General features: G+C 39.9%; 1 protein-coding gene across 3 annotated transcripts in view; it reads left to right on the top strand.

Annotated features, from left to right (window-relative positions):
- LOC126253215 (Werner syndrome ATP-dependent helicase-like) overlaps nucleotides 1-16708 on the top strand; it is a 215509-nt gene that overhangs the window by 74027 nt on the left and 124774 nt on the right. For all 3 annotated transcript variants that reach the window (XM_049954396.1, XM_049954397.1, XM_049954398.1), the window contains 2 exons: nucleotides 2644-2751; nucleotides 5659-5852. In XM_049954396.1, the coding sequence (XP_049810353.1) occupies nucleotides 2644-2751; nucleotides 5659-5852 (302 nt within the window). The remainder of the gene's footprint in view (nucleotides 1-2643; nucleotides 2752-5658; nucleotides 5853-16708) is intronic.

The following is a 16708-nucleotide window of genomic DNA, read 5'->3' as shown; positions in this document are numbered from 1 at the left end:
TCATAGCAGCAGTGATGGGTTCCTGCAGAGCTTCCAGCATTGTTAGCATATAAACTTTGTCCTTAACATGTCTCCAAAGGAAGAAATCAAATTGTGTGAGATCTGGTGACCTAGGGGTCCTTGACAACAGAGGAACATCACTCATACCAGCATGCCCTATCCAGTGATGTGGTAGTTCTCTTTAGCAGACTGTTGTTGAAAAAGGAGCAGACAGTTGTGCTCCATTGAACTCGAGCTCCTCTTATTGAAAGGTGGAAGTCAGTTTTGGCACCAACCCCAACTGCAACATATCCAGGTGCCAGAGCCTGTCACCATCTGCTTGATGAAGAAAAATACCTCTGTTTTGGATATGGCTTGGGAGGCATATTTTTGGCAAACTTGTTTCCAGTTCCACATGGACATGGAGCATTTCAGTACCCCACACTCTCATATTGTTCCACTTCACCCTTCTTGACAGATGGGAAATCTGCCGACTATCAGTGTCCCTGCAAATTCATCATCTCCCGTAGATTGCTACATTTGGGTACAAAACACCAGTGGGTGTTACAACAATTGCAAACAGCAGAGTTTGAAATGCAAACACTGTCACAAAACATCCCAAAATGTTTTCTGCAGAATGCCCAGTTCACAGCTTGCACATATTTTTCACGCACTCCACAGTTTTCTCTGAGACACATGATCACGCCATGCTTTTCCCTTTACACAGACAACCAATATCGCGAAATTGGCGAAACCAGTGCAAAATGCTTGGGTAACCAGGTGCAGCTTTCCCTTATTTATGTATGAATGCATGATAAATGCTCATAACTGATGAATACTTCACGTATTCCAACACACAAAAACTCTTCTCGTGCGTCATCGCCATCCTGTAGAGTGCCATAACAGGCCTGCCATCTAGCATGCACTCGAGCCATGGAGATTTTTTTAAGTTGTGGATTATATCCATCTTTTCATTTATCCCTCATCTTTCTCTGTCATATACTTTTCAGTAAACAATCATGAATCGTTTAGGATAACTCTGTATGTTACTTTTTAGTACTTTGGAAAAGCCGTATAAGAGGACTCCAAGATGAAACATGAGTGGAACTTTATCACATGGTAAAAAGATAACATTGCTGCAAACCACTCTCTAGGTATCAGGAAAAGAGGTCCCACAAACATATTGTGTACTGACAACATGCCACTCAGGTACTGATTGTGTGTTCATTTGTGCACTGGAAATGCAGCAGTTTATGCTTTGCTGTTGTAGCAATCAGACAACTTGCTTGTGAATCTACTCAGACTTTCAGAATGTAAATGACAGTCAAAAAAGTGAATATGGTTTTCATTTATGGTGAATGTTGCCAGCTTTTTAAAGCAGAAGTGTGGCTTGTATGCTGAAAGATATCCTGATCATGCCAAGCACTCAGTCTATCATCACAAACATTATGAAAAAAAATTCCAACAAAGCAGAAGTGTGAAGAATAAAACACACAGTAAAAAAGAACATCATCTGATAAGTAAACTGCAACTAACGTTTTAGCAGCTGTAACACACAATTCACGTGTCGCTACTAGATAGCTTGAATTTGTGAATTTGGTCAGCCAGAGGAGTGTTTTGCAAATATTACATACCAACTATTTCTTCATTTCCACACTTTGTTCAAACAAAAGCTGCATGACGATGCATTTCAAAATTGGGTACAGCTCTCCAAATGGTGTCTACGAAACTACAGAGTGATACAAGACAGAATTGGCTAAACAAGTGACCTTGATCTGTCAACATGTGATGTAAAATTTTCAAGAGTAGACTTGTTGGCCATTGCTTTATTCATGGGATTCAAAATATTCACAAATATTGGTTCCTAACATCTATTCTGCCACAGTCATTGGACATAAGTCAATCCGTGTGGTTCTACATAATGGGTACCCAGTCCATTCCACACAGATAATTACAGACCTCCTTACCAGAACATTTTGAGATCATTGGATCAGTGTACGGGAAACACACAAAATGGGTTGCATGCTCACCAGACATAATTCTCTCTCTCTCTCTCTCTCTCTCTCTCTGTGTGTGTGTGTGTGTGTGTGTGTGTGTGTGTGTGTGTGTGTGTGTGTGTGTGTGTGTGTGTGTGTGTGTGTGTGTGTGTGCGCACGCGTGTGCGACTGTAGTATAAGTGTCATTTGCAATGTGACTAACAGGAAAAGTCTGTTTGCATTAAGAATGCTTGATAAGCTGTGATCCCTAGCAGAGTGTAAACTTCTCATTTAATAATACCACTTTTTCCTGCACAGGGTTTCAACATATTTCGTAGTCCAGTTTTATACTTTTTGTCTAGTAGCTACTGTTATTTTAAAAATTGTGCTAATGATTACAGTGTGTTGTACTGTAAAATTTAAGTTGAACTGTATTTTCATTCACAAATCTGTCAGTTCATTTTTCAGATTCTACATTATGACAAGTTAAAACTGTATGAGAGACTATAGTCCAGACCAAATCTCAGTCTGTAAGACAAGCACAATAATCTTGTTGGAAGCTCGTAGCCCTCAAGCAGCATGTATCGGGATATGATTTGTAGTACAGCACACAGTTTCCACTCAACAAAAATGTAATTATTGCACTAAAGCGTAAGAGAATTCATATCGTTTCCCTTTTTTCCCCTAGATGCTTAGGAAAAATCCGGGAGCTGTTATCAAAGGTTCCATTTCTTGCAGTAACAGCGACTGCAACTCCAACAGTATTTGATGACATTTGTAGATCGCTGAAACTCAGGTAAGTTGTTTCTCACACTTTACATTGTTGTTACAATACATAGTTTGTGCTTACATGTGTCAAGGAAGAAATTGTTATTGTACTCTTTGACTGCTAGGTAACGGTATTTCAGCTTTTTAGTTCTTCAAATCTTGTTCAGAATAGGAAAAAAAATTGTTTTATCTGCACCAAACAAGAATCCTCTCAAATTTTACAGTGTCATAATATATCTAATCAGCATCTTTCTACAATCCTGTTCCATAGTGTTTGTTCCCTTCAAAATACCTCAGGTGGAAACCATCTATTGTGCTTACATCCCCCCCCCCCCCCCCCCCAGAGCTATTACCTAAGCACCGTTTATTCCATAAATGTCTGAGTCTGTTGAGAACCTCATTTGTTGTTCTCATTCTTCTATTTTCAGCATCCTTTTGTGACACCCCTTCTCAGACACTTCAGTTCTATTATTTTTCAGTTTTTCCACAGTTTGCAATTCACTTGAATACACATATACTGCTTAGTTAAGCACTGCTGGACAGGGAGTGACCTGAACTGTCTGTAATGATAAATTTACAAACTGCCTTGCTGTTATACATTTTTATATAAAATAGGAACCACTGCAACAAAGTCCAGATTATTTCTTCTGTGGTGATTTCTACTCCATCTTTTCCACCATACATGAGCAGAACTAATCTCTCCCATTAACTGAAGTTTAATGTCTTCAGTTTCATCACTTAGCAGCGCACACTCTTGGGAGGAACTAGAATAGAGCCAACAAGTACATGGTAGGAACAGTTAATTCAAAACGCAGACATTGATTGATTGATTGATTGATTTTAACAGGAGAGCTAAAACAGCTTAGGTCTAACCCACCACTGCCTGTACTGAAACTAGGTTTATTGTGCGGTATCGCTCCCTGTATATCTAATAAAGCCAACCAGTGCCCTTAAATAGTGCAAGGAGTCCCTCTACCAGTTTTTTGTTAGACACAATTTCTTCAGGTCTAGTTGTCCCAAAGATTCTGTATCTTTTACTCTCCAATGCTATGCATTCAAAGATTAGGTGTGATGCAGATTCTTCACCCTCATCACAGATCCTACATTTTGGGTCCTCTTCCATTATACCCATTGTGTGCAGGTGTTTTTTGAAGTTCCCATGGCCGGTCATTAGTCCAGTCATGAGTTTGATCTCTTTCCTGTTCAATCCCAGGATTACAGAGCTTCTTTTAAAACATGGCTTGGACATCATTACCTTACCATGTTTTTATTTATGGACCTTGGTCCAATGTCCTACGTGCTGTTTCCTAAGCCAGTTCCGTAGTTCTAATTTGATCATAGCCTTGGTGATTGTCAAGACAGGATCCGGTCCAATAAATGGAGTTGTTGCCCCCATCCTAGCCAATCTATCAGCTTGTTCATTGCCACAGATCCCCGAGTGGCCAGGGAACCACACTAGGTACACCCTGTTGCTTCCCCCTAGCTCCACCAGAGCCCTGTGGCAATCTGCAACAATCTTAGATCTTGTTGCAGGAGCTGCCAATGATTTCAGGGCTGCCTGGCTGTCTGAATAGATATAGATGCTACGATCATTGTAGCACCTACACATATTTTCCTCCCCACATGCCCTGATTGCAGTAATTTCGGCTTGGAATACAGAGGCCAGTTTCCCTAGAGAGATGATGCTCTCCAGTCTTGGCTGAACCCCATACAACCCTGCCCCAATGCCTTGATCTGTTTTCGACCCATCGGTGAACCAAATGATGTCCCCCGTACGGTGTCGAACTGTTTTCTCCCACTGCTCCCTACTTCCAGTTATTATATTGTAAGGCTTGTCGAAGCAGTTAGGAGTTATTATATAGTCAGCAGGCATTTCCCCAGCCATACCTATATTTACCTCACTCACTATGTTAGTGTGTGATTCTGGATATCCAAATGAGACCCAGTTTTGGCCAGTTTTAAGTCTGTATGCCCCAGCTGCTGCCTCCATCTTAACCCAAAGGTGAAGTGGAGGCATGTCCAGCATGGCTTCCATTCCAGCAGTTGGTGTGCTGCTAATTCTGCCAGTTATGGCTAAGCAGGCCAATCTTTGCACCTTAGCAAGCTCTTTAGCAGCAACCCGCTGTTCTACCTTCTTCCACAACACTACGGCCCCATAGGAAATCTTAGGTCTAACCACTGTGGTTTATATCCAGTGCATACCCCTGGGACTTAGGCCCCAAAATGCAGACATTAACAACACATTCTTTGATATCTGTTTGATTGTAAAATAAAAGATTGTGAGGGGAGATGTCTCTTATGCAAGAAACATTGGCTCTTGAAATTCTGTCCACTTACCACTCAGAGAAGTCGTGCTACTTGACAGTAACAGCACTGTCACTGCTCTGCCCTCTTGTCAGTCTTGGTAAGCAACAAACAGTAGTCAAAAGTAAATATTTTATGGTCAAAAGTGCACTACACATTCACTGAATACATTACCAGAATAATACTATCTCTCTCTCTCTCTCTCTCTCTCTCTCTCTCTCTCTCTCTCTCTCTCTCTCTCTCTTTTTCACACACACACCTAAAAAATGGAGATAAGTATACTATTACTGTTTCTTGTCTTTCTTTCTACATAAATTGGAATGCATGGTTAGAAATAAAAAACTATTATAGCCAATTCAATAACCAATGGATATTTTATTTTTTTCACACTCCATAGTAATAAAATGCTTTTGTCCCCAAGCATAGAATCCTAAAGATGATTACTGGCGACTGTAAATTTATTGCAGATAACAATTTATTTTTAAATGTGCGTAACTGTTTTGGATTTATTGATTGTGGCATGTGTTATTATTTAGATTTGACATAACATTCATGCTAAACTAATTTCTAGTCATTATGTTAAATGCTGTTTAAGAGCAATGTATGTAACAACACATTTTTCTCTTTCCAGGAAGCCACATTGTGTAAAATCTAGCTTTGACAGACCAAATTTAATGTTTTCAGCTTCACAGAAGTCTGTTAACATAATGGATGACTTTTCTTGCTTCATTGAACGTAAAGGAAAGGAAGTTTCTTTTAATGGTCCAACAATCATTTACTGTCCGACTAAGAAAATGACAGAGAAAGTGGGAGAAACTCTAATTGGTAAGCCACTCATAAATTAGACACACACACACACACACACACACACACACACACACACAAAGAAAACCAGACCCTCATATTGGTTGCCAGAAATGATTTTGTGTTGTTTTATCGTGACTTCTAATTCCATTTTTGGATGATAAACTTTTAAACTCTTATTTTTCTCATGTGCATGCCTTCAACTTTGTATGTCTTAATGTGAAACAGGATTAAAACATTCTCAAATTTAACTGATTTTTTAAATAAAGTTTTAAGAGTTCTTAGTGAAAAGCAAAAACAAGAAATAATGAATCAACAAACTAAATTACCTCACCATCCTGTTTACCTCACACCAGCTGATGCACAGTGTCACTGTATGTAGCCTGTTTCACAGCTTGTTATTCTGCATCACTGCTGTTAAAGAGACACTTGGTGCTATGTGTTCATTCTTCCTCCTATGTTTTTACCATTGTGTGACTTGATGGATTCTTGTACTGTAACCCAAATATGTCCATTTTGATGGGATTTTGAAATACAATCATTTAAAAATTGCATCATAGCTGAAACTGCATAGTAACAAATGCAAAATAAAGGAGTATTGTAATTCACATAATGGCAGCCAGTGAGGCGGAATTTTAAGTGGCTCACCAGATGTCATTACTGAATCATATTTTCAAGAAATTTTACAAATACACAACAGTTTCATTTCAGTACACACAGATGCATCCATGCAGGAGAACAACTTGGACCTGTTCTATTGTTTTACCCTGAGAATTCGCCTGTCAGAAATATTCTCAGCGCAGAATTATCTCTAAACATCAGGAGCAGATAAAGCACAATAAATTTTAGTCTGCTTTGATTCCCTCAGTGCCCACTAAGCAGTCAAACAGATCTGCCCACCAGAAAGAAACCAAAATGGTTAAAAAGTACTCGACTTATTCCCCTTGCTGCAAACACCAGGTAAGGTTGTAGCATTCCCTTGGTATCAGGATGTGTTGAAATCCAGAAAAATGAGCATGCAGATGTAGCATCCAAAGGAGGTCATCAGAGAGACATTTGCAGTGTGGTGCCCCATGTGAGATATTATGTCTTTGTTGAGTCAAAGTATCAGAAGCCATTGGGAGGAAAATTAGCTGAAAGTGATAGACAATAAGCTGTGGTCATTACAACAAACCATTGAGCCTTGGCTTACCTCGTGACACTGACACACAGGGCACTGTCCTTTGACTAATGAGTATCTGACTCTCTCTTACTCTGGTGAGAGGGGCTACCTGTTTGCTGTACATGTGGCATCCACATTTCGACAGGGTATGTTGCATCTTTTTTTGATGTGGGGGTAGCAGGAAACAGTTTGGGGAGCTGGAAACTGTTTTAGTTGACAACAGGTTGATCGTGGTACAAATTTTTAAATTTTGTATACCTTCTAGACTCCAGCCTAAACATTTAAGTTTGAGTTTGTTGTGGATTGTGTAATAATTTTTATTTAAATTAACTTAAATGAAAATTTGTATTGTTTTTAGCCATGTTGATCTCTTATTTTTCATCATCATAATTAAATTAACCAGGTCAGTGCCCCACAAGTGACAAATACAATTACCAACTTATGTGAGCAACAACATAGGGCCAACCTAGAAAGAGACTATGGATGGTACTAGTTGCCAAAATAATTTATGACAAATAAAGAATTATTCAAAGAATGTCCCCAGACATTTAATGTTAGTGAAAGTTGTCTTTAATGTGACAGGTGTCAGCTGGGGGAATTAAGCATACTACACTGGTAGTAAAGTAAGTCTTGTTAAATAGTACTGTTGGCTTTTATTGATAAACATGTGGCACAACTCATCGGACTTTTCACATGCCAAGGAAGTACTTTACATTTCCTAGTAACAAATACTCAGTTTCTTTCTCATAGGAAACAAACAGGAATGGAATTCGCAGTTAAAATTTTGTTATAGTGATGACAGTTATTAAGAGAGAGAAAGTCATCAAACAAGACTTAAAAGTGCTTTTGCCTTTGGCAAATCATATTAACAATAACAATAACTAATATACTTTTCATGGGAAGAAATTTGCTCATTGTCTTGAATATGGCATCAATAGACCACGCAGAATGTTTGTAAAACAGTTAAAAATTACAAGTTGTGATATAGTCACATAAAAGTGTTCAGTGATCAAGGAAAAGATTTGCTTTATTATCATTCCAATCTTGGATCACATTGTGTATTTGTAATTTTGAATCTTCATGTACACAATAAAAATAAGAATTCGAAAAAGGTCATGTTTCAGAACTACCATGAATAGGAGGAACAATTTTTTATTAACTACTGCTTTGGGTCATCTAATCATCTTGCAGTATCATAAAATTGTTTACTACTACATGCTAAAAAAGGTCATTCTGTATCATTGATGTCAGTAATAAAATGCATTGCACAGTCAACAGTAAAATGCAGTGACACAGTAAATCAGTCTTCAAATACTGTCGATTTTTTCACACAGAGTGTGCTCTGTGTACTGGTCGGTTTACTGCCTACTGCAAAAACACTTTCTTTTTTACATCAATCACCCCAACTTAAGCTGACCTCTATCCACTTTGAACCTTGCCCCTCTCACTTCATACTTCTGTCCAATTCTGACACTTCCCACTAGTCATCCCCTCTTTGTTGTCCAGGAACTTCTTACCTCCCAATTTTGAACAGGGTAGATTGCTACTCGCTACATAGAGCAGGCATTAAGTGGTAGACGTATTATGTTGAATAAAGATTGCTAGATATTACACTGGTCAACAGTGAAAATGTAACTGGGGTAAAATAAATGTTTGTTAACTGTATCAATCGTGCTGATAACAAAAACATAAATGAAGAACTCAAATTAGCTGTCGTTTCCAAGTTAAAGATGGGTGCATTTAATTAAAATAATTTTTATTAGTATTCATTGTCAGTGTCTTCCCATATAGGTTTTCAAAATCCTAATGATGGTAGAAAGTGTGATGAAGTTCCAGGCAACAGTAACTGTATATTTTGTTGCTATTTTTAGTGCAGGCTCATAGCAAAAAGGGGAAGGGGAAGAGAAAGAAGGAGAGGAGCATGCTTCATTTAAGTGTAATTTCAGTATGCTAAAAACTGTCTTCTGTTTGTGTGCTGGAGAACATGTTACTAAAGTGTAGTTAGTGCATGCGGTCATTGTAATTCCTGTGATTTAATATGCCTTGCAAATGCATAAACAGTGCTGACAATGTTTGCTACATTTGCAGACAGAGGAGGAGTGCTGGGCTCCTCACATATGTTGCATATCTTGTATCTCGAGTATTAATTCATGGTTGAATTGTAAAATATTCCATGGATTTTGCTATACCCACAACCTAGTGAGAACCATCAAACCATGTGAATGATCATTACTTTTGTATGATTACTCCATTAACACATGGTATTTACAAGAAGAAAAACTCTCCCTTGACAGATGTCTCGTGGAGATGGACTGCTTGTTCCTGTCCTACCTGATTGTGATAGTGACGAGGGCAGTAGTTAAACTAGTGCTGTGCCAACATCTTCAAAATCCAGATCTTTGAAAGATCCTGAGATTGTGTGTAACAGTGAGTGTACAGAGATTTACGAAATAAAACAGTGTGGACTTAAAATGATATAGTGAGATATCTGGAATTGCCAAAAGGTAAAGCTGAGTTGTTGGCATCAGGACTACAACAGTGAAATTGTCTTGATAAGATGGTAAATGTGATTGCATTCCGTAACTGCCATATGCCATTCCTTCTGTTCTTCAAAAGTGAAAAGAACTTGGTATTTTTTAGTTATGCTCAGGGACTGATGGCAGCTGTGATCATTGTCTATAAAAGTTGTGGAGGTTGTTGATCAACCCTCCAAAGTCAGTCTCAGGTGTGTGCTACTGCATAATGGCAATGTGTTACCATTGATTCTGATTGGATATGCACCTTACATGAAAAAACATAAGATAATGTGAAACAGTTGTTTTTGCGATTGAACTATGATGAGTTTAAATGGCAGATTTCATAGGCATATTACTTGGGCAACAACATGGCTACACAAATTCTGTTGATTCCTGCCTCTGGGATAGTCACACCAAAGCACGTCGTTGTAAAAGAAAGACTGGCCTAAGCATCAATCACTTGAACCAGGATTTCACAGTATTATGCACGAAGCGCTTGTCGAATCCAAGAATGTAATTCTCCCTGCTTCTCATATAAAATTTAGACTATTGAAAAACTTCATTAAGGCCATGAACAAAATTTGGGGAAGCATTTCTCTGTTTGTGCAAGAAATTTCCACATTTCAAAAGTTTCTATTCTCTTCTTGTCTAAACTATTTATGGTCCATGTTTCACTTCCATACATGGCTACACTCCATACAAATACTTTCAGAAACGACTTCCTGACACTTAAATCTATACTCGATGTTAACAAATTTCTCTTCTTCAGAAACACTTTCCTTGCCATTGCCAGTCTACATTTTATGTCCTCTCTACTTCAACCATCATCAGTTATTTTGCTCCCCAAATAGCAAAACTCCTTTACTACTTTAAGAGTCTCATTTCGTAATCTAATACCCTCAGCATCACCCGACTTAATTCGACTACATTCCATTATCCTAGTTTTGCTTTTGTTAATGTTCATCGTATATCCTCCTTTCAAGACACAGTCCATTCCGTTCAACTGCTCTTCCAAGTCCTTTGCTGTCTCTGACAGAATTACAATGTCATCGGCGAACCTCAAAGTTTTTATTTCTTCTCCATGGATCTTAATACCTACTCCGAATTTTTCTTTTGTTTCCTTCATTGCTTGCTTAATATACAGATTGAATAACATCGGGGAGAGGCTTCAACCCTGTCTCACACCCTTCCCAACCACTGCTTCCCTTTCATGTCCCTCGACTCTTATAACTGCCATGTGGTTTCTATACAAATTGTAAATAGCCTTTCACTCCCTGTATTTTACTCCTGCCACCCTCAGAATTTGAAAGAGAGTATTCCAGTCAACATTGTCAAAAGCTTTCTCTAAGTCTACAAATGCTAGAAACGTAGGTTTGCCTTTCCTTAATCTAGCTTCTAAGATAAGTCGTAGGATCAGTATTGCCTCACGTGTTCCAATATTTGTACGGAATCTAAACTAATCTTCCCCGAGGTCGGCTTCTACTAGTTTTGCCATTCGTCTGTAAAGAATTCGCGTTAGTATTTTGCAGCCGTGTCTTATTAAACTGATAGTTTGGTAATTTTCACATCTGTCAACACCTGCTTTCTTTGGGATTGGAATTATTATATTCTTCTTGAAGAATCCCTGATAATTGTTCCCTTATGCTCTCCTTGAAACTCCGTAAAACCTCTGGTTCTTTCAGTTTTCCAGGTCCCATCTCCTTAAATTCCCACCTTTTTGCAGTTTCTTCAGTTTTAATCTACAGTTCATAACCAATAGATTGTGGTCAGAGTCCACATCTGCCCCTGGAAATGTCTTACAATTTAAAACCTGGTTCCTAAATCTCTGTCTTACCATTATATAATCTATCTGAAATCTTTTAGTATTCCAGGGTTCTTCCATTTATACAACCTTCTTTTATGATTCTTGAACCAAGTGTTAGCTATGATTAAGTTGTGCTCTGTGCAAAATTCTACCAGGCGGCTTCCTCTTTCATTTCTTACCCCCAATCCATATTCACCTACTACATTTCCTTCTCTCCCTTTTCCTACTACTGAATTCCAGTCACCCATGACTTTTAAATTAAGATGCTACAGAAGAATGCTGAAGATTAGATGGGTAGATCACATAACTAATGAGGAGGTATTGAATAGGATTGGGGAGAAGAGGAGTTTGTGGCACAACTTGACTAGAAGAAGGGATCGATTGGTAGGACATGTTCTGAGGCATCAAGGGATCACCAATTTAGTATTGGAGGGCAGCGTGGAGGGTAAAAATCGCAGAGGGAGACCAAGAAATGAATACACCAAGCAGATTCAGAAGGATGTAGGTTTCAGTAGGTACTGGGAGATGAAGAAACTTGCACAGGATAGAGTAGCATGGAGAGCTGCATCAAACCAGTCTCAGGACTGAAGACCACAACAACAACAACAGTGAGGTGAAAATAAAAGAGAGGATTTTCATCCTCCTAATATGCAAACTGTACAAAGATGAGTATTTCAACACTATACTGATAGGTGGTGAAAAGTTAGCTTTCAATGCCTTTGTTAAAGTGGCAACAAACTTTCAAGGAAATAAAAGGGCAGAAAACTATAAGGATCATGTGCTGGATTTTCTGCACTGTTACAATAAACTGGAATGTAACCCGTCCTTAAAAGTAACATTTCCTGGATTTCCACTTGGACTTCTTTACTGACAACTGTGATACTGCAACAAATAAGCATGGAGAATGCTTCCACCAGCAAATTTCAGGCATGAAAATGAGATACCAGGGAAAGTGGATTGGATCAGTGTTAGCCGATTAGTGCTGGACACTAATCATGGAATCACAAGCAGAAAACTGCAGATGCCAGCAAAGTGGTTGTGCCTTCAGTGATATTCCTCCTAGGGATAACATGCATGTATGGGCTTATATAGACAATAATGTATAGTTGTCAGAACTTCAAAATGATAGGTAATCCTGAATTTTCAAAACATTTTCATTGTCACCATACAAGGAACTTTCACCATATGTGGACACTTCACCATATGTGGACAAAACACACCCTCCCTCCTTCTCTCTCTCTCTCTCTCTCTCTCTCTCTCTCTCTCTCTCTCTCTCTCTCACACACACACACACACACACACACACACACACACACACACACACACACACACACAGAGAGAGAGAGAGAGAGAGAGAGAGAGAGAGAGGGGGGGGGCGGGGGAGTACTATGCATGTTCACTAGTGGGATGAAGGCACACGTGGTGCTGGAGGGGGAGATGAAGGTCGATGTCAGTGGGTTATAGGAATGAAGGACATGTTCCAAGAAGAGTTCCCATGTGCACAATTCAGGAAAGGTGGAGTTGTTTGTAAAAAGCCAGACGGCACAGTTTGTGAAGTGAGCATTGAAGTTGAATATATCGTGTTCGGTGACATGCTCAGCACCTGAATGGTCCAGCTATCTCGTGTGCACATTATGCAGACAGGCAGCTCATAAGTGGTCTTGCCCATATCGAATGCTGCATAGTGGTTGCAGCTAGATTGCCAGATTACATGGCTGCTTTCACAGGCTTTCATAGGCTTTGGATGGAATAGGAGATGCCTGTGACAGGACTGGAGTTGGTAAATTTTGCAGGCTTTACACATCTGATTTTCAATTTTTTTTATATTGTTGGTACATACATTATCAATGTATGTTTGCTTTTTCAACTGTTTTGAATATTTAGTTTTTTGTTGCCATTCAGGAAGGTTATACACATTTTTGAATGCTCTGCAAATTTTTACATTCAAAAAAGATGGAGCAAAGGATTTTCATTAAATTTTGCAGTCAAAAAAAGTGCAGCACCCCATTCGAAATGTTGACTGTGGCTTTTGACGAATATGCCATGAGTACAACGAGAGTTTGAGTGGTATAAATGTTTCAGGGAAAGTTGAAGAGATGTTGAAGACGATGACTGTCCTATGGGCCCTAGCACATCAGTTATGATGACAGTATTGAAGAAGTAAAGAAAATGAGTCTGGAATATTGCCAAATCACCTTCAGAGAGATTGGTGATGATGGCGACATATCCTTTGGCTCATTCCAAGCAATGTTTTTGGATGTTTTGGGCATGAAACATAGAGCAGCAAAGTTTTTCCTGAAATTTTTGAATTTCAGCCAAAAACTATGTTGATCAGGAATTGCTGAATGGAGTCGACAAAAATCCATAACTTCTAAAGAAGGTTATAACAGGTGACGAAACTGTTGAAACAAAGGCCCAGTCATCCCAATGGAAACTGTCTGAAGAGCCAAACCAAAAAATAATTGCTGAGCTCAATCTCACATGAAGATTCTTTTCACAGTTTGCTTTGATTACAATGGGATAGTGCATATCAGTTCTTTTCATATCGCTGTACAGTCAGTAAGGAATACTAACTAGAAGCTGTGTGCCATTTGTGTGAAGCAGTCCAAAGAAAGAGAACATAATTGTGGTGAAACCACTCGTGGAAATTCCACCACAGTAATGCTTTCATTCCCATCTCAAACAAATCCATTATGTTGCCTGAGCCACTGTATTTGCTAGACAAGACCCCCACCCCCACAGTGACTTGTTTCTATTCCCAAGGCTGAAGAGAATGTAGTTTTATCACCATTTATGAGATAAAAACATAATCACTGAGGGAGGCTGAACATTGTAATGAAAAGTAGGTTCCAGAATTGCTTCCAAGATTGGAAAAAGCATTGGCACAAGTGTTTTATATTGGAGAGGAATTACTTTGAAGGAGACAAAGTTTATGTTGATGAATAAATAGACATTCTTTCAGAAAAACAAAAATTCCCATTACTTTTAGATCACTCCTTGTAGGTCTCTTGCAACGATATGACCCATGGGACAAGGGGTTGGGAGCTAATTGTAATAGGGATGGGCAGGAATATAGTAGATTAGGTGGGCAGTGGAATACTGCTGTGTGAGGGTTAGGGAGGTTTGTGGGGAGGATAGTTCTCATTTCAGGACAAGGCAAGAGGTGCTTGTAACCCTGTCAAAGAGCATGATCCAATTTGTCCAATTGTTGGTGGTACTGAGGCACCTGGCATGCTGCTCATCACCGTCGGTGCCACCTTCCTCTGTGCTAACTGTCCACAGCTTGTGGTGTTGCGGTCGCATTCTCGCTTCCCAAGCACGGGGTCCCGGGTTCGATTCCCGGCGAGGTCTGGGATTTTTACCTGCCTTGAGATAACTGGGTGTTTGTGTTGTCCTCATCATTTCATCATCATTCATGAAAGTGGCGAGATGGGACTGAGCATTCCACTGATAACCGTGCAGTTGAGCACCCTAGAAAACCAAAACATTATCATCTGCGCTAACTTCCACAATGCCCATGGTCTTGCCGCAATTGAACACTACCTTTTCCAATGCCCGACTGGTTCACACTTACAACCTGGTCACCATGACCAACTATATCTTCAACCACAGTTACTTCTTCTTCCAAATCTGTGGTACAATAATTGGCAGCTGAATGACACTATCCTGTCTCAGCCTGCCATCTAGCCAAGCAGAATGCCATACCCATCTCACGGTTCAGATTCGTTGACGACCTCATCTTTTCTAAGCTGATGGTGAGGATAACCTATCTACATTCCTCCAGAACGTTGAAGCCATTTCCCCCATTCACTTCATATGGTCCTCCTCATCCCAACAGGCCACCTTCCTAGATGTCAATCTCCACCTGAAGGCAGGTACAGCCACATCAAGCCCTATCAACCATTAACAATACCTTCACTTGGTCAGATACTGCCCTTTGCACTCTAAAGAAGTCCCTTCCGTACATCAAAGTTCTGTGCCCAAGAAACAGTTGCACCACCTTGTTGCTGAACATCCCACCCAACATGATTTGTTTGGCTTAAGTGACTGCTTCACAACCTGTTCCATCTGGATTCTTCCTGCCAGCACCAGCTTTTCTGAATTGCTTCAGCTCTTCCCCTTCTCTACTTTTCTCCCATTTATACCCATCCCTTTCCTTCCCAACCTCTTGATTCTGCCCCTAGCAGCCCACTATCCTATCCCTGCACACACTCACAGGCAGTGATAGCAGGATATTCTCCCACTGCTATGCTGCTATCCCTCCCCCTTTCCATTCCATACCTCTTCTGTACCCCCATTATCAACCCTAGGTGTGACTAGTGTGACTACTGCTCACCTCAGATGAAGTTGCAGTTGGGCCTTAGCACCCGGAGACAGCAGTCGGTGGTCATGTATGTATGAATTATTAGCTAATAATATCTAGCCGTATTTATTCAATGTGCCTGTCTGCTAGTGAACTCCTTTTGTTTGTGGTGACCAGCAATCTTTTCATATTATTGTTATTCATCCTGAATTATCTATTGTTTGAGTTACCTACAACTTTGCTTTACTCTGCTTTCCTAGGTCCCTTCCCATGAACATGAACCTCACTATAGAAGAAAGAAGAGGAATCTGCTTTTATCATTCTTCTTGCAGACGTAGGTACCACCACTGTTGTGTTCAACTAAAGTGATTATCTGCCAGAAGGCATCCGACAACTAACTGTCTGACTCCTCCGCCTACAAGCTCTGCCACAGTTATCCCATCCCAGTAGTCCAGCATAACCTCCAATCTCTTCTCAAATCATTAGGTCCATCTTAGAACCCATGCCCTTAATCCATCTCCTTCCCCACCCCAACCATCTCTTGCACATCCACCTTCTACATGCTTTCCAAAAGCCATAAATCGAACAATGGTGAATGCCTCACTATTGCTGATTACTGAGCTTCTACCAAAAGACTCTGGCTTCTTCTTGACCAACACCGAAGCCTAGTTTCCCATATCAAAGACATAAACCACTTCCTTCACCAACTGTGAACTGTACCCATCCCATCACATCTTGGGTCCCTACTTGTCACTGTTTACATCATCTTCTTATACATCTACATACTCCATGCTCATGGTCTTGCTGTCATGAAGTACTACCTCTCCCTGTGTCCTATCAACTCCAAACAAAGTGCCTCGTACCTTACACTATTAATAAACTGCGTACTTACACACAACTACACCCACTACACCTAAAAAAACAGCATCCTTACAGAGAACTAATACTCCTTTGACGAGATGATATACATACAAACACATCCACAGCACAGCAACGGACACTTGCTTGGCACCTTCCTATGCCAATATGTTCATGGATAATCTAGAAGTCCTCCGAGCTGCTCAAAATCCCCAAGCCCTTCTCTGGTTTGGG

The sequence above is a fragment of the Schistocerca nitens genome, chromosome 4, assembly GCF_023898315.1.
Source record: "Schistocerca nitens isolate TAMUIC-IGC-003100 chromosome 4, iqSchNite1.1, whole genome shotgun sequence".
In the NCBI taxonomy this organism is placed as follows: Eukaryota; Metazoa; Arthropoda; class Insecta; order Orthoptera; family Acrididae; genus Schistocerca; species Schistocerca nitens.
Note: the sequence above shows the minus strand (reverse complement) of the source record. Positions and strands in the feature narration are given on the sequence as shown.